Source organism: Tetrao urogallus (assembly GCF_951394365.1).
Source record: "Tetrao urogallus genome assembly, chromosome: 2".
Taxonomy (NCBI): Eukaryota; Metazoa; Chordata; class Aves; order Galliformes; family Phasianidae; genus Tetrao; species Tetrao urogallus.
This window is the reverse complement of record NC_136814.1, coordinates 61,777,813-61,797,678: the sequence shown is the minus strand read 5'-3', so window position 1 is coordinate 61,797,678 and position 19,866 is coordinate 61,777,813. Positions and strand designations below refer to the sequence as shown.

Genomic DNA, 19,866 nt, shown 5'->3' with positions numbered 1-19,866 from the left:
TATTACGTACATTTATACATAGGTAGGTCTGTGCACGCATGTGCATGAGTAAATATTTATAAAAGTAGAAGTAATGTTATCAGATCCAACTTCAAGTTTGAAAAAAAAGTGTACCTAACATAGCTTTTCCTTCATCCTCCAGCTCAAATCGCAGAGTCTGAAGTTCCTGTTCCATCTCCAATTTGAAACCTTCCATGGCTTGTTTGTGTGTTTCTTTCAGTGCCTGAAGTTCTTCTGAATGCTTTTGTTGTAAACGTTCTTCTAATTCCTAAAATATCCAAGTGGTCAAAATTAATTCTAGAGTAGCCTTGGGAATTATAAAATATTAAACAATAAATTAATAGTGTCATACTCTAGAAACTATTAAAAAAGAGGCACTGATGTTGCTCATAGTATCTTCTCTCACTAAGTTATCCAGCATTGGGTGCAAACAACTAGGAAATTCATTGTGAAGGTACACTCCAGATCAGAACTAAAAAAATAAAAAAGATGTACACACTGTTAAGCACTATGCTCTGTATTCTATATTTTCATTGTGCTAGATCTTGTGTTAACTGCTTTGCAACTTGAAAGATAATTTTCTTCTCCATTTCTTTTTAAAACCTTCTTGTAAACAAAATATCTGAGGTGTGACATTGTTCTGAAGTGAAATTACTTTCCGAGTTGCAAAACTGTTCACCCCATTTCCAACACAACGAAAACATAAAATACATTACAAAATGAGTCAATCATCAGGAAATGCCAGAAAGCACATATAGAATTTAATAAATATGAGATAAAAATAAACCACTTTTAAATCAAAACTAGAATATAATAGATGACAGTCTCAAAGTACTGTTAAGAAATGTGTGCGCAGGTAATAATTATACATTCACACACACTTATAGTATAAATAGACATAATAGTGAGTGCATACATAAATATGTGCAATTATATAACTACCAACAAGCTGCTAGATGCGAAATAATGCCAGTATTAAAGATGACTTTCAATATGTTCTAATCAGATCTAGCAGGACAATAATGTTACTGTAAGACTCATCATCTGAAAATAAAATTTAGTAATTATGAAAATACTTTTCCTTACTAATTTTCCATGTGTATCTAAGTTGCTAAATTGGCAACATTTTCTACATAGTAAGGAATATCCATATTAACATGCCTTTTGTTCTTGCTCTTTTGTTTCTTCCATATTTTGAAAAGCAAGGATGTGAGCTTCCTGAAGCGACTTATGCCTTTGCTGATGCTCTTCTTCTAATTCCTGGATCTCCTGAGTCAGCCTCTGACGCTCCTGACTGAACTGGGCTTGCAGCTGTTGTAAAGAGCTCTGTGACTGGGAAAGCTGCATCTCCAGATTCTGCTTGAGCAAGGAGATCTAATCCACAGAACAGCAAATATTGATTAGTTATTAAAATTAAACTAAAATAAATAAACAAAAAATAAATAAGAAAACACTTAGTTAACCAGAATATTAACTACAAGGGGCAAGCAGTCATCCACTGGATTTCTTGTTTAAGTTATATCTCAGGGGTATAACCATTACATTACAGGTAGCTCCGTAAGGGTCACCAGATTGATATACTGATACTACTGTAAAACCCATAGCACAATTGTTCATGGCCAAATTATTGAAATTTAATTCTAAGTTTTGTATAAAGATCAGTAAAAACGACACTATCAAGGTCTTAAATCAAGTGTCTGATTGTTAGAATAAGCTACTCTTCATATCAAGACTACATTAATTCTGTATGGAAAATCCTGCAGTTCATAAAGGAGTACAGTTTGTGACATATAGATTGATAGATTTAATTTAATTTTTAAAATGTTTTTATATGGTACGGTCTTATTTTATTGGTCTCTTTTTGATTTTAAGAGACATGGTGGCTTAGGACTCTACATGACAAGTGAAATACTGCAACTTGATGGATGCCTTTTCTATTGTTAGCTCAGCAGTATAATAATAATGATTTTTTCTGCTGTTTTTTAACACTGAAGCAGTCTGAGTCACAAATACTCATTTTCTTACATGAGTATTACAAATTATTATTGTAAATGATGCTTTTCTCTGAACAAGAATCTTAATACATTATAGCACACAGCGCTCTTTGAAAAAGTCTCATTTTGTTTTATGTAATATTTTCACACTCTGTTCTTCACATCAAGAGCATCTTCTCAGACTGAAAATAGTAAAATCTATCTTCTTCAGAAGCAAACAAGAAAAATATATCCTCAAATCCCGAAAACAAAATTTTACTAAAAGTGAATTTTGTTGCAGTGACTCAAAGGAAGGGAAAATAAAATTGTCACATGACAAAGAATTTGAATTGGTAAGGATTTTTTTCAAGCCTCAGAGTTATGTCAAATTTATTACAAATGAAAAGTATGATAGTGTCATTTGAATCAGTGTATCTTACTTATCTTTATCTTTTGAAAAATTAATAAAGACATTGCAAATCAATTTATTGATTTACAGAACATTAAAATTCACCAATTAACAGAAATTTAATAGCATTAAATTAAATGGGACAACTTGCAGCATGAGCATTATTGAACATGGTTTTTTTAGAAGGCAACAGCTTAAGCATGTTTAGAAGCAAGAAGCTATATTTAAAGTAAAATCAGCAATAAAGTAAAACACGCAAATTAATTTGAATGAAACAACCACAGCTACTTGCACTTCAAATTCCTCAGGTTTTTGTATCTGGTTATATATACACACTGGCTTCCATGTATACTATATCAGTAGTATTTTACTTCAGACAACTTTGAGGGAAATTAAATATAAGTGAAGGAATATAGTGCAGGTTGATACCGCATTCTGTAATCTGAACTATACATGCAAAACCTTTTACTGAGTATATTAAATATAAATCACACACAAATTGTAAGTCAGAGGTTTTTCTAATCTACTATTCTCCATCCAGAAACATCCAGCCCTAGTTAATCAGGGAAAAATATAAGGCCAAGAAATACATGTAGGTATCTTGACTACAAAGTCTACCACTATTCCTCATTATTTCTTAAACCCAAATAAGTGCTTTTTAGACAAATTCCTTCCTATCCTAAAAAACTCTGTAGAAGCTGCTAACTTGCCATCTTACTTTACATAAAACTGCAAAAGAAAGTATACTGAACATCAGTAAAATTTGTCTGGTTATCTAACTTTACTGCAGCAACACTGAATTTAATTCCCATCTTTCAGCCTGTTTCTTATCTACGCAGAAACTCTCCTTCTATGTCATGGAGTTCTAATTTGATCAAAAGCCTCATCACTTCTCAGCTGACTCCTTGCAGTGCACTCCTGGTCAGACAAGCCAATAATGCAACTACATATCTTCAACTCTAGAGCTTCACTCTGCTGATGCGGTTCAATCTGCACCACATCCCTGCCTGCATGGCCTACTATGAATTTTTACATATGCATCATAGCTCAGTATCGCAATGGGCTACTGATTTCTCTCCTTCTCCAGAGCAAACAGAATAATATCTCCCTTATCTAAACTCTTCTTTGCCTTCTTCACATTCCTATCTATTCCTACTCACAAAATATTAAATATCTCTTTCCCCACCTTTCTGCAACCTCATACCTATCTGGCCTTGCCTTATCTTTATTTCCTCTTTCTCCACAACACTACACCTAGCAGAACTTGCACCCTATCTAGAGGTCTGCTTTTCCCTTTTGCCATGAAGTAACTTCTGTGCTTATTTAGATTACCCTATTTAACCGCTACCATAGATTCTCAGGAATTTTTTATTTCTTTGTTTTCATAAGATCACTGTTACAACTTGGTCCTAGCTCATCTACTTCTCATTTTCAATTCATTCAATATGCTAGTACCTCTACCCTGCCTCTTTTCTTCCTTTACTCTTCTTTCTAACTCCATTTTCAGAATCATGGGAATGAGCAGTAAGGATAGGACAGCCTTAAGAGATTATTCAGTCCAATTTAGCACTAGTTGGGAACTTTACATACAAATTACTGTTCAAAAACCCTACACAAAGAAAATCCAACCATTTTCACTCAGATAATCTTCCTCTGAGCGGCTGTGACAGAAACACTGAAATACTAGACAGACATTATGTGCACTCATATTGCTTTCACCACATATCTGCCCCTTTCATGATCGCAAAAACAGAGAATCTTAGGGACTGGAAGGGACCTCTAGAGATCATTGATTCCAACCCCCTGCCAAAGCAGGCTCCCTACAGCAAGCTGCACAGGTAGGCATCCAGACAGGTCTTGAATATCTGCAGGAAAGGAGATTCCACAACCTCTCTGGACAGCCTGTTCCAGTACTCTGTCACCCCTCACTGTGAAGAATTTCTTTCGCATATTGGTGTGGAACTTCCTATGCTCCTTTTTATGGCCATATGATGGCTACGAGGAGGTATAATTCTATGGGAAGTCCTGCTCAGTCCTGCAGAACCTCAGTAATACAAAAATGGCACTCTAAAAAGCCTTTCATGGTAACATTTAAATGGAATGGACTACAATTTGATATCTTAGTCAAATTTATATGGGTTTTTAATGAAGATGACAAAAATAAACATGTTTTTGCTTGAAATTAAATCTCTCTCTTACATAGGTCCCTGATCCATAACTCTTACTGCAACATTTATGAACCTTTTAAGCAAGGAAAGTCATTTCTTTATTGGAAATGTATGAAACAGTTTAAATGAGATGTCTGGTAGAAGTATGACATCTGGCTGGGAAGCCATTTTAGAAGAACATCCTTCCCAAGAAGGGTTTGGACTTTCATCAGATTAAAATGACTGCAAAAATAAGTTAATCTCTGGGGAAGTCTATCTGTGCCAGTAGACTATACAATAAATTTAGGACAACAAGGTTTAAATGACTAACAACCAAGTCAGATTAGCCTACAATTCTAGTACAACATGTATTTTTTTTTAAAGGGTTATTTTAAGAAGAGTACATCATTTTACATGTTATTTTGGATATACTAATGCGCTTAATATTTTTAAATATCAGTGTGTCTCTTTGCATGTCTATATATTTTTGTATAGAAGATTCAAAAGAAAAAATGAACATTATTCTCTAAATTTTCCACACTTTTATCTAAGGATTTCAGCATATTAAAAATATTGTTAAGAATTTAAGAAATAAAAATAGAAAGAAATAATATAAGAATATTCTGGCTATGTTTATAACTTGCACTGCAAAACTGCAAATTATAATACATCAATCTCATGCTTTGCAGAAAGCTCTGCTATACACATTTGCACTGCCCACAAGCTTGCTTGCGTTAATGATGACACAGAAAATGTTGCTTATGTTATGAGCACATATATGATATTTGATGTCCAGTGATACATACATTTACACAGACGGCATGGATGCAGAACACAAGCTTTTGATGTCTAGCAGCAAACATGTTCTCCTCTCCAAAATTATTAAATATTGTATTTCACAAGCTAAAAGCTTTAAAGCAATAATACAAGATATGCAAATTCATTAGTGCAAACATGCCCTATTTACAAGTTGTAAGTGCAAATCACTTACATTGCTGATAGATTTATGCAAAGCTTCACCGAGACAGTGCCGCTATGAAGAAAAGATCACAGGAATAAAGGGAAACATTCAGAAATCAACTAAGTAAAAGAAAAAGGGATAAGGAAGGGAGAGTAAAACATAGAATATTAATTATAGTGTGACCAGGGAAAAATAAATTGAAAACTATTTGGAAAAAGTTTAAATGAGTAAGTTGCCTTGACTTCACATACGAAGTACTGAATATATAACAAAATGAAGTATTTTCCTCTGTTATGAACATATAGCACAGCATTAACTCTTCAACATAATCGTACATTATACTTCTGTATTATTCAACTGAACATTTTGGAAATTGACAAATGTTTTCTCCTTTATGGAAAATAATTCTGGGAAGAAACCATTAAGTACATCAATTTACATTACTGTTAGAAAATATATTACAATATATTATAGTTAAGGATTCAACCAACAGTGAACTGTCTCTCTCAAATCATAAGCATATTAAGCGTAATATTAAAGATCAGATTTCACTGCTAAAAGACAGAAAACTACTTTAGTCTGCAATGAAAACATACTACTATTAAAAAAAAAATTAGATTGAGATCGGTAAATAGAAGATTTTTTAAAAAATCTTAGAGGAAAATGACTTACTGTCCACCACCTATGACCAGCTTACATTGATGCTGATTATTAATGAAAAACAAAAATACAAGTAGATCACCAATTAGATGTTCTATATGTAATATTACTGATAATATGAATCATATGCATCTTTCATAAGTAAGCATATATAATTGCTTGTGTGTTTATACATAAACATGAATTATGTAGATAGGCACATATGCACAGTGGAATCATCAGAAATTAAGTGAGAATAATTTTAAATCCAGCATGACCAATTTCCCTTTTGGCCAGTCAAGAAGACTGCTTTCGCAATGGGACAGCAGGCATTTTTACAGTATTTTTACACCAGCTTGGAAGACTAGGCTTGGGAACTTTTAGATAATACTTTGTCCAGATACAAATAGAAGAAAATAATTTCCCTTTCTTGAATCTACAAATTGGAATAACTGAGAAAAACATAATAGTGGAAAATACACTGTTACTTTATTAAAATTGTAGAAGAGTTACCTGCAACTATTTTCTAATCAAGTCTAGACTATTCTCTTGTCCACCAGGAAGCATCATACTCCAGTAGACAAGAGAATGCAATAGCTCAGATTTCACCAAATAATGTTACCAGTGCCGATCTGAATAGATCTAACAATTTTTCTATTCTGTTTTGTTCAGGTTAGAAGCTCTTAAGAGCAGGAATTAATCTTTACTAATTAAACATTCAGTTTCCAAAACATTTAGGACTTAATTTTGACTGACTCATCTAGGCACTACTGTAGAAAGGTTACTAGAGTACTATATTAAATTGCAAGTAAAAATATCTTTTTGAAGTCTATTTTGAGTTCTATAAATAAGAACATATAAAAAGAACTGAAGAAAGCAAGAATTGCCCCTGCTGCTCACAGAATATAAGATTTCTTTAATCAAGAAAGAAACTTGCTTTGCTGACAAAATGGCCTTATAACAGAACATCTCAGCCATTTTATCACCATTTTAATACATGTGATGACCAAGTTTCTAAGTCTTAGGTCTGGAAACAGATGGAATAAAAACGAATTTTTGGTGAAAGTTTTGGAGTAAAACTCTCCAGTTAAGTTCAATACTTAAATTTGTCACATACTTGCTTACTGAAATGAACAGTCGCTGATCTTCCATGATGACTCTTCCAGAGCAATCATACTGTGGCACTTTCTTCAAGAAGGAAACTTTATTGCACCACTAACATTTCCATTTTAATTCAGTTGTACTATTTCTTGCAAGACATCAGTTTACTGGATGTGTGGAAGTTCTCACATTTCATTGCTTCTATTCGCTAAAAATTACCTTTAACCACATTACAGAGGCTTAACACTCAACATCAGTCTTCACATTATTCAAAGATGAGTTATGTAACTCTTTCTCACTGTACTGACTACAGACATTTTGGTGTCAAATCGTGTCAAGATCTGACTATAGTACGTAATTTACTGAGTTTTCAAAAATGCTGCCAGCAACAGCTGTTGCTGTACTAATGCCTAACTTGATCTGTTTTATCAAAATAGATCAAGATTACCGTATCTATACACTGTTTTAAGAATGACCTCTGATAAATGCTGCTAACCTTTCTGAAGAGGAAAACCTATTTGCATCCACCTGGTATTAGTAAAAAAAAAAAAAAAAACCTACTTTGTCTAGTGAAGAAGATAAATGGACTTTTGGCATAAGTCCATTTTATCCAACTATAAATGATAATGGTAATAAATATTACTCCTAGTGTCTGCTTTTTTCACTGTTTTTGAGCCTATGCAAAAGCTATTTCAGCATTGGGCTTGAAGAGATCATGAAGATGCTTACCAATACTCTGCAAATACATGATCAGTTATCTTCTAGAGCAAACATTAAGCTATGAGTAATGCTTTAAACTAGACTGTTGCCAGAGTCTTGGCCTTACATTGAGGGAAAGACCTATATTGTTACAAAGTCAAAATTTTATCTGGGAAACGGTATTACTGCTGGATTTGGTTTAGATTTCTGTTACCGGTTTTTGAAGTGTAAATGCCAAGTATCAAATTAAATTCTTTTCTTACTCATGCATTGTTAATTACATACTGTACTAAGAATTTAATGTTCTTTTCATCCACTGATGGTAGAATTAAAAAGTCTTTTAGTCACCTCCAGATTTACTAACTCAATTCCAAACAAAAGCTGATAATGTTTCATTCCAATTGAAAGTTTATGATAAGACAAATTTATTTGGAGATGATGGCATCACTGTTTCAAGCATCAAACTAGATGTGTTTTTTAATTTAATTAAACACAGCATCATGGCAGACGAAATTAAATGGTGTCCAAAAGAGAGATTAAAATGAATTCCACTAACACATTGGTTCTAAAACAGAGGAACAAAGTTAACATCTATTAGTATTCCTACTGCATCCCAGTGAAAATACTTTGAAAATTCTTGATTTGTTCTGGGACTGTTTGGTCTATATCATATCTCTTAATTTTACATTGTCTATAATGAATTTCCTACATTAAATTCAGAATCTTTTAAACAAAGAACAAAATAAACACCATAGCTAAAAGCTCGGAAAAATAGATGGTACATCTGGCTGCATCTCGTGCATTTGTTTTTGTTCAAGCTTCAGAAAAAACTTGTCAATCTCCAGGATCATATCTCTGCACAGAGTATGGAGCCTGGAACAAAGGAGCTGCCCTATTAAGAAGTTCAGTCATGAAACAGGGAAATACCCTCAACAGATGGTCCTCTGAAGGCTGCAATGACTCTGAATTACAAGATTATTCGTATTCTCAATAAATCCCAAAGGAATGAAGCACAGTCCTTTTAAGATCACTGTATTCAGAACTATAATCACTTGTGACAAGTTTTCAATAGCTGTAGAAAGCTTTGCCCCTTTGGACACAAAATTCCACAGAGAAAAGAAGAGACATAGAACTTTACACTGACTTAAATGCAAGTCCCCTCCTTAGTGTAAATTCTATTTTTATTCTTATGGATTTTCACATTTCATATTTGTAAGTACATTTTAAATCTTGCCCAGAAACCCTATAGGAAGACACTATGCATCCACTAGATGTCATACTAGCCTTACCAGTATTACCAAAAACAAGAATGACGACAGTTAGGATGGACAAGTTGCTTGAAATTTACATCCTACTTGATTCTGACAGACAAGCCTTTACCCAGTTTGCTCATGACAAGATCAAGTGAAAGGAAGAAGGGTACAATGATCCCTAATCTCCCTTCCTTCAGGAAATGGATGTATAAGTATATGCAGGTTTTCTCCAGTAGAAATTTCCAGCATCCATTTGACAGCAAATCTTCTAAACCGAGGATTACCCAGACTGTAGAACAAACCATTAATCCTTTTGCTGAGGAAAGAAATTAGCATTTCCTGATTTTGCTTATGTGGGCACGTGGTCTCTGAACACAGGGCAAATAAAAACGTAATGCCCTCAGGTAGAAGACTGGTCATGTATAGATGCCCATAGGAGCTTTATGACTTTTCTACAGCATTCTATTTTCTGAACAAGAATATTTTTCAGTGGCTTGTTTTCAAGACTCTGTGAATGAGTGTGAAATTTTCTGAAAATTCTAGTTTGAATAAGATCTCCATCAAAAATAAATGTTTATGTTTTGATATCAATAATTTTATGCTTACTATGAGATTAAAGTAAGCTTAGAGAGGAAATCTCACCATAATAGAAACAAACTCTGAATGGAAAATTTTCACTATCTTTTCAAAATAGTTTTCAAAACCCTTTTCAACTTTACAGCAGAAAAAATAAATAATAAAGGGCTACCAAACCAAAGTGTATGCAATATACTCTTGTCCATTCTCACTTTTATTTCCATTACTGTACTCTCATATCTATTTAAAAATGATGGCATCTTCATATGCAAAAAGTTGACAAAGTTAGAAATAAGAATTTCACATTAATACTTGACAGATAATAACATGAAAATATCTAAGAACTGGGAAAAAAAGTTGACAAAAAGTTTCTTTTATCTTACTGAACAAGCGTTTTACTGAAAGTAAAGTAGACAGAAAAACCAATATTTGCTCAAATACAGAAAAGATAATCCACAATCAACACTCAATTCAATTTACAGAAAGAAACATCACAAGAAATATATGCATATATATGCATTTCTTAAACCTTTGCATTTAAGTTCTCCTCACAATTGATAGTTGCAGAACATGAAGCAGCAAAACAGAGAACACACTCATGCTTTAAAAAAGAAAATTCCTTCAATTTTGTTCATGGTGAAGTCCTCTCAGCAGTGAAATTTCTTAAGAAATAAAACATTAAAAATGCATTCCATAGCTAAGAAAAATGGAAAAGAACCACTACATCTGAATTTCTTACATATTTCATGAAGGAACTCCTATGTGGATTGATATAGATGTACTTAGTAAAATTTACAGGGGAAAAAATAAAAAGCACTTTCTTTTTATGCTTTTTATCACCATTTCTCGTATTGGAGATGAGAGCTACGCACAAGATAGACACTGATCGAGTTAACCTATCAACCACAAATCTAACACTAGATGGTAAGTGAGGTTATACAGCTGGCAAAAATGCACTTAAGCATTTGATCAACTGAAAAGCATTTGCTCTCAAGGGAATTATTTTACTTGTAACAAAACTCTGTTATAAAACCAATAAACCTACAAGCATTCTAGGAAAGACTACTTAGACAGTAATGGCATAAAGGCAAAAACATTATCTTACTTGATGTAAAAGCTAGATTTCATATACCAAATTGGCAACAACTAGTAGAAGGTAGAAATTTGGCAAATAGTATAACATAATAAAAGAAAACCTAGCATATTCTTTGGTCATAAATTGTTGTAGTTTATTTATTTATTTATGTAGATACTGTTGCCATTGATAATTGTGTCTTTTCAATTACTATTCTGGTGCAAATCAAGAGTATCCTAAAGAAGGCATATTCTATTCTGTGTTTCACAATGTACCCACAGGAATGAAAATTTATAATAAACTTAGGAAGCAACACAGTATTTTCTAGAGTAAAAACCACATTATTATCAATGATAAAATATAATGTTCAGTGTGAAACAATCTGTGAAAAATAATACTTAGGTCCTTTAAACTTGGGTTATATCTGTCAAATACACATTATTCATTTTTGTCTAGAAGTAATTTGTAACAGTTCCCTCCTTCCCCCAAATAATTTGTGTTTTATTAGATTCTTCTGAAATGCCTTCTACCTCAATATACTGAAGAGAAATTAATTTACAAATTAAACCTTTCTGAATAGCATTTATACAACAAAAGGTCAGGATCTAGTCACTTTCTCAACATAAAGAGCACAGACCACATTTTCTGCCAAGTTAAGAGTTTACAAATGATTTTGTAGAGAGCATGAGCCTTTGCTCTTGTATTATTTTGATAAATGATTGTACAGTACTGCTGTACTAGACTAGACTAGAGCAATGCTTCAGGTGTAAAAATCCAAACTACAGAAAGATGAGTCAGAACTCTGCTCTATTCCCAGAAACGATATGGATTTTCAGATGAGTTATAAATACATCTTCCAACTAATGAAGAGTGGGACCACGTGTAACAAATTTACAGTATCCTAGGGTGCTCTACTTAGCATGTTTGAGAGGAAACTGAAATGAAAAAAACATTCTTTTGACAAAATTAAACTGAAAATTGGGATTCTTCCTAATATCGCTGACTTCATACACATGTACATGTAAAAGAAGAATCTCATTTCTGTACTGCACAAGTCTGTTTAAAGTAAACTATAAACTCTCTGGGGCTGTCTGAGATAAGCTTATTGCACAAGTTTTTAAAGTGTTGAAGTAAGTCCAAGCAGAACAATAACATGACTTTGACTGATGCAGCCAAAGTCTATAGTCAACTCTATGTTGTGAAACGCATACTAAAAAAACCCCACTCTTTTCCACACTGAAAACACCATCTTTGATTTTTTTCCATAATGAAATGATTACATACGTAGATAAAGAGGAAGCAGAGGATGTCTGCAACCTTGACCTTACCAAGATTTTTAACATTCTTGTGTCCAGCTGTAGCACAGTTCAGATGGATGGACTGCCAGATAAGAACCGACTGGTGTACAAAGTTCAAAGGGCAATAGTCAATGGTACTCTACTTGAAACACTTCTACAATTAGAGTTTGCAAGGATTTTTTTTTTTTTTTTAATTTTTTTTTAAGGTGCCCCTGTGTTCTGAAGGAGGACACAGGAATTATTATAACTGCATCTGTGGATGACAGCTGGGGGGTGCTAGAAGAGGGGACAAAATACACTGAAAGGCAAGGGTACTATCCAGAGTGGTTAAAGTTGTGAGCGAATAGGAACCTCATGAAATTCAACAAGGACAAATGCAAAGTCCTTCCCCTGGGATGGACTAAGCCTCTACACTGGTACATAGTGTTTTACAGCTCCGCTGCACATAATCCAGTTAATGGTAGGCTAAACATGACTCAGCAGTAGACTCTGGCAGCAACGAATGCCAGCAGCATGCTGGGCTGTAGCAACAAGCAGTAGTTTCAGGGAAGTACTTAGTTCCCTTGACATGGCATTTGATGCATTTCACTTGGAAGGAACACAGTCTCTCTTCCTCCAGTTCAGTGATCTTTGTTTGCCCCACAATAATGCTGATAAACTTGAAGACATTAAGAAAGGAGCCACTGTGAAGATGGCTGGTACTGGAGCATGCACACTGCAAGAACAGACCAAGGGAACTAGGTTTGTTCAGTCTAAAGAAGAAAAGGCTTTAGCCTTCCATTACCAAGTTAGCGAGAAGATGGAACCAACCTCTTTACAGCAATGTATAACAGGAAAATGAGAGACAACAATCATGAACTGAAACAGTGGAGGTTCTGATTAAGGAAAAAAAAGAAAATTACTGTGAGGATAATTAAGCACTAGACCAGAATATTCAGAAGAGCTATAGAGTCTTCATGCGTGGTAGTGATCAAGATCTGGCTGGAAAAAGCCCTAACCAACTTGCCAAATTCAACATAGACTCTGATTTGAAAAAGAGATAGGACTACATAACTTTCTGAGGTCTATTCCAACCTCATCAAGTCTATGATTCTATAATTCAACCGAGTACAACTGTCCTTTGTGAATAGCAATGAAGAGTAATTTACTACAAATCCGTTTCTCTAAGAGTTAAGTTATCCATCATAGACACTATAGCCTGAAATTCTCTCCCTTCCAGAGGTAATGGATAAAATGTAGAAACTAATTAACTGTAAATGCTTACAGATGTAAAGCTTAATTCCATACCACCATCAACAATAATCTTTCAGTCTTTATGAAATAACTACCCAACTCAAACACTGACATGGAAAAGCAACACTCGGATTAAAAATACAACTGAAGTCTCTCTTGCTTTTGTTTCTTGTTAGTCCAAAGACGCACGCTATTCATAAATGATGCAAGTTCTTGGTACAGTGAAAGGAATTTAAAAAACAACAACAAAAAAGTTTTACATATGCAGTTCACTTCTTCACTCACAAACTCTCCAATAAAATTCTTGTTACAACTGTAATAAACATGTCATAGTAGCTGAGAGATGTTTTGGCTTTCCAGTGACCTGTTTCCAGTGACCTTTATTGTAAAGATATGGAATAACATCAAGTCTAAAGTATTAGCTTTGGTAAATAAGGGTGAGCAGAGAGACAATTAAAAAAAAAAAAAAAAATCTTACAGTGAAAAGGTGAGACTCCCACTACCTCAGGAAAAATCTTCAAAAGTTTTATTCAATTTTAATATGAAGAAGGACATTAGTATCATTTTAAGATACCTTTACTGATCTCTCGTAGCGTTCAATAATTAATAGGCTTAAAAAATCATTATGGTAAGAAAATACTTCTCAAAGAGAGATGTCACAACTAATTTCAAGTAGCTAATTGGTAATAAAGTGACTAAATTGCAATGACCTTCAAATTCTCAGAGAGACCATATTACCTGGTCTAAAAGATCTTCAACTTTTTTTTGCCATCCATCCCTGGCTGCATTTTTTTCACGTTCTTTAAGCTGCAATAGTTGAGTCATAGCTGCCTTCTTATCTTCTTCATGCTGAAGTCTCAGCTCTTCACGAAGCTTATTACATTCCTGTCTAAAAGTAAAGGTCAAATAACTAAAATTCGAGCAGTGAAAAAGAATTAAGAGTTCAGCAACAAATGGAAATGCTTAGATAACAACAAAAAGCTTTGTTTTGCTTTTCATTTGCTATTACATTTGCACATAATACCTACTTTTATTCCTTAAATAAGAAATAAATACTAAAAATCAATACTTGCCGAAGATTTTCTGTCCATTTAATTTCCAAGTCACGAGCCATTCTGTCAACTTTGAACTTTTCTTCTTCTCTCATGGCAGCAATCATTATCTCATGCTGTTGTCTCTCCTGGTCTAGTTCTCCCTGCAAACACAAACTTCACAATAGAGACTGATCAGCAGCAAAAAAAAGTATTTCAAACCTTACATTTATAAACCTAACATTTATATTTCTATATTTACATTTCTAACACAGATTTCAGTTACAACTGGCTTACAAAACTTGGACTATTAGTTTTTCACTAAGTACCTTCTGATTAATGCCTCACTTCCATTGTATACTTTTGGAACATATTTCCTTTAACATGCAATAAAAAGGAATTTCCTAATAAGTAATTTTTGAACTAATATTTTCCAAAACAGCCATAATAAATTGCAGAACAATTTGTTAGAAAGAATCTCAAGAGGTCTTCCAATTCTAATCAATGCAAGACCAACATCAAAATTTAAGCAGGTCAATCAGGTTCTTGTCAAATTTTTGGTTGTTTTTTTTTTTTTTTTTTTTTTTTAAATCAGGAATTAGTACCTGAATTACAAACTTTGAACAATCTGGATTAGATACACAGTTCATGTCTCTTTTTATTTCTTGACTAGCAGGAACACGGTCTGAATACAGAAAAAGGCAAACAAAAAAAAACCTTTGGAATTTAGAATTTTTATCCATTTCTGTTCAGATTTTACCATTTTAAATAGTATTACATACTACCAAGATTCATACTTAGAAGAATATCTCTCGGCAATGCTCTCTTCATTCACGAGAAGCAACCATGGCCATCTATATGTTAATCATTTTTTTTCAAAAGATAATTTTTTTGTAGTATTTTTTCATTTAGTTATAAAGATCTCTTAAGAAAAATGTTGTGCCAGTAAACATTTAGAGAAATTTTTAAAAATATTGAGAAAGTAATAAACTTGTATGAAGTTGTACATCCAATGACCACAGCTGGAGAAACAAAACATGCACACACACCAAAAAAAAAAAAAAAAAAAAAAAAAAAAAGTCCACAACAGAACAAAATCCTGCTTCAAACTGTTTCTTTGCAGAAAATAACACCAGTTATGAAATCAGATTCAGGGGTCATTTTCTTAAATATTTGCTGCTCTATAGAATCATAGAATAACCTAGGTTGAAAAGGACCTCAAAGATCATGTGTTTTCAACCCCCCTGCCATGGGCAGGGTCGCCAGCCACTAGATCAGCAGTGTTACATCCAGCCTGACCCTCCGCACTTGGGGCATTCACAACCTCTCTGGGCAAATACTTCAAATGCTTGCTATGATCTTGTAAATGTTCTTCACTTACTGAAAAAAAAATATATACTTAGTATTAAAGTTGATGAGACACTAACAGATTAGCATTGTTTCAGAACTTTACATTCATATCTGATATTCTCTTCTTAGAAGATAATAGTAATAATCCTTACAGTGTAATCTTACATCTCATTTTATTGTGATTTTAATGAGGGATAGTGTAGGTGAAGGTAGCCAAACCACTTGGAGTTCAGTTCTTTAGAGTCTTGTGCATTTTAAAAGATTTGTTCAAGCATGCTAACTCATGTTTGTTTTACTATTTTCTGAGACTGTCTTATATCTGTAGAAGCTCTATATCTTATTTAAACAGTGCCTAGGCATAGAAAATACCTATGATTTAAATTCTGCTAAAAAAAAACAAAAAACAAAAAACCAATACATTCTCCTCCTTCCCCATTTTCTCACTGGAAATAAAATGGGAATTAATTTCTTATTATTACACAGCAGAAGAAATATTAATAAAGATTTTAATGTCTCAGGTGTGTAAGAAGTGAGCTGACAAACTGTGGGACTAATAAGACCTTTTCATCTCTGGAGCAAAGGTCAGAGGCCAGACAAGCTACTAAGTTGACAAAGATACTAAGTTGACAAAATATTATGAGCCGACGAATGGGTTGTTTTGTGTAAAGAGGTTACATTTTCTGGATATAAGCCTGTCATCTTCTGAAGTATCATTGCATATATCTCTAAACTATTCTTAAGGACCTTCTGAAATCTGAGCCCAAAATAAAGACTGACCGTTATTTGGGGTAAACATGGTATGATGCAAGACCTCTAGGGAAAGACAAAACCAACAAACCAATCAACCAAAAAACAATAACAAATTTTTCAAAGAACTTTATAACTAGAGTCTTGTTCTGTGTATTGTTTAGCATCTATTGTCTGGATTAGGAGTGGCTTAACACAATCCTTTTTACATTCTCATGAATTTCTTACATTCACTCAAATCCCTGAAAAATTCAACTCTGGATATATTTTGCACAGGCATACTTTGGCAGCTAGAGTTTATATTAACTACAAAAAAAGCACTACAGTTATATTAACTATCAAAAATGTATTTGCAGCAACATGCATCAAACATTAGAAATTTTCTTTAGAAAAAAAAAGATTTTCAGATTTTTCATTTTAGCTTAGAATAAGAAGTGAAAACGGTTTTTTAACGGAACTATATAAACCTCTTTCAATAATGTATAAACTATAATATGCCTTGCCATTTTAATAAAAGACTGAAATCACTGCAGTGGTATTTTGCACAGTTTATTCTCCAACATTATGTTTACCTCAACATTATACAGTGAATCTGTGGTCTCTCGCAGTCTTGCCCTAGTTAACTCTAGTTCTTTCTGGAGTATTTCCTGAGCTTCTTGAAGACTGGAGATATGTCCTTCTGCAGTACCAAGGCCTTGTTCACTTTTTCGTACAAGATCTTGCAGACGACACACCTTCAATATATAATTAAAAAAAAAAAAACAAAAAACAACTAATTACATAATTATTATTAATAACAGCCAAGTCAACTTGGTTTCATTTCCTTCTATCAATTTCTAATTCAAATTATCTTTTTCTTTGCACAGCCTGTTCTATTCTCTTTTAATATCACTTAATCTTTGTGTATTAGAGCTAAATTATAATATACTGCAAGTTAAACAAATTAAACAAGGATAAAAGGATTTCAAACATTAAACAAGGAATGAGGTTACACAAAAGTTCTGAAATTAGCACTATTTTTACTGTGAGAAAGCACATTTGATGCACATTAAAATCACAAGAAACTATTTTGAAATACATAAACAGATAAAATTAAAATTAACTTGTGCCAAGATTTATGTTCCCCTGTCTTCAGATTATCCATAAGTTAGCCATATAAAGCTCAACCTAATATCTATTATGTAACCATATCACAGAGACATAGAATCAAGTTGAAAGGGATCCACAAGGATCATGGAATGCAACTCCTGACTCCACAGAGGACCACCCCAAATTCAAACTCTTTGAGAGCATTGTTCAAATCTTCATGAACACCACCAGGTTTAAGGCTGACAATCACCATGGGAAGCCTGTGCTCATGCCCAAACAAATTCTGGGGAAGAGCCATTCCCCAGTCCTCAATCTGATGCAGCTCAACACCATTCCATGTCACGAGAGAGCAGAGCTCAGCACTGCCCCTCTTCTCCCCTCCTGAGGAACTGCATGCTGCCATGAGGCCTCCCCTCAGCCTCCTCTTCTTGGGGTTGAGCAAACCAAGAGACCTCAGCAGCATCTCATACATCTTGCCCTCTAAAGTGTTCACCAACTTTGTAGATCTCCTTTGGATGTTCTCTAATAATTTTATCATTCTTACACTGCAGCCAAGATTTTGGCTTAATCTGTGGTATCGTTTTCCACGGCATTTTCATTTGTTATTAACTTTTACTGCTAGTGATCTACACACAGCATCTGCAATGGTAGTAGTAGTTATGCTGATAGTGATTACTCTAGTCTTCCAAAGTTTGATGTTACAAATTCTTGCACAGAGTGCTGGTGAGAAACCACAGGCTCTGTGCAAAGTCCACCGAAGAGTAACCAAGAGATGATACTGAGGCATGTGGAGTCACCACACAATAGAGATAACCTGTCATCCTGCACAGAAGAGCCTGTAGACATATCATATCTCCTGTGTTTCTCAAAGTATGTAATTAAGGTACCCATATTCCTAACTACTCATAGCAATACTTTCATGTTTGGCTGACTGTTCCTCAGCTCTCCATCTGTAAAACAATACTACACTTCCTTTGCTTTAAGAGTGTGAACTAGCTATAAAAAAGGGAAAAAGTTTTTAAATGTGCAGACTGGAAAAACAGAATAATGGCAGGCCTGCAAGACCAAAGAACAACAGCTAAAAGGAATTTAAGATTTTAGAGAAGCAATAGCCTATCATAGTCTCTTTCTGTTGATATAAATATCAAGGCACAACTGTCTTAAAAGACAAATTTTTGGTTTCTGAGTATGAACAGGCAATAATAACTGCTGTTTTTGTATGTCAGCAAAATTACATGCAAGTACTACTAGCTACTCTAAATGCACACAAACACTCATCCATCCATCCATCCATCCATCCATCCACCCATCCACTCACACACACACACACCCCTAGAACTCTCTCCCACTTTAGGCAATCCCAAGAAATGTTGAAGAGGGACTACACCTTTCTCGTCAGCAAGGAATCCCAAATTGCTTTGGCATGACAGGTGTTAGAGGAAAAACTAATATCATTTTAAGCACTTACCTCTAGGATCCTTCTCAATATATGCAAACTAGTAATTCCCTACAAAGCACTTCTAGTTAGAGGAGAATCCCTACATGGAAAACTGCTCCTAAAATTGTATAACATCAACAGATACATCATTACGTACCTGGCAGTACCACATCACTTGCAGTAAAAATTAACAACGGTCCTACAGATCAAAATGATAAGGAAATCTTATGTAATTGTGCCATTCATGAAGTTTAGACCTAGTCCATTAATGACAATGCATTGCTGATGACTGTTTAAAATGACCCATAGTCACGTTACCAGAAATCCTTTGCAAAAGATGGCCAGTACTTAAAAAGAACCAGACTTGCCAAAAGGTCTTGACTGGTCAAAGGTGAAAGGAAGAGAAAAAATAAATAAATAAATAAATAAATAAATAAATAACAACTAAAAAGATAAAAAAAAAATAAAAAGGGAAAGTCATCCTAAGACATGAAGAAGTTGGTATCTTGACTTATCAGAACTCTCAAAGAAATCTCAGGCAAGCATTTAAGACAGTAAGTAGCTTTTTTTTTTAGGAATTGTCCTAATGAGGCTTTCCCCATACTTTGGCTCAGAAAGGTGCTGCTAAAAACACCCCATTTCTAATGATGGGAAAGGTTCAAAAACAACCTTTTCAGTGGAGATGCCAGAACCAAGTTAACATCCACAGAAAGTGATAAATATATGCCTACTCTTACATATGCTTATTCTTAAAAAAACTTTAAAAAAAAAAGGAAACAACAACAAAAGTGGAAGAAGCAGCTGAAACATAAGAGAAGAGCTAAAGGCATGCTAGACATTTCACAGA

General features: G+C 33.9%; 1 protein-coding gene across 3 annotated transcripts in view; it reads right to left on the bottom strand.

The window, feature by feature from the left end:
• Positions 1–19,866, bottom strand: part of FAM184A (family with sequence similarity 184 member A) — a gene marked incomplete at both ends in the record, with an annotated part of 56,817 nt that overhangs the window by 14,942 nt on the left and 22,009 nt on the right. For all 3 annotated transcript variants that reach the window (XM_079550199.1, XM_079550200.1, XM_079550201.1), the window contains 5 exons: positions 115–268; positions 1,162–1,374; positions 14,103–14,249; positions 14,434–14,559; positions 17,065–17,226. In XM_079550199.1, coding sequence (XP_079406325.1) covers positions 115–268; positions 1,162–1,374; positions 14,103–14,249; positions 14,434–14,559; positions 17,065–17,226 — 802 coding nt within the window. The remainder of the gene's footprint in view (positions 1–114; positions 269–1,161; positions 1,375–14,102; positions 14,250–14,433; positions 14,560–17,064; positions 17,227–19,866) is intronic.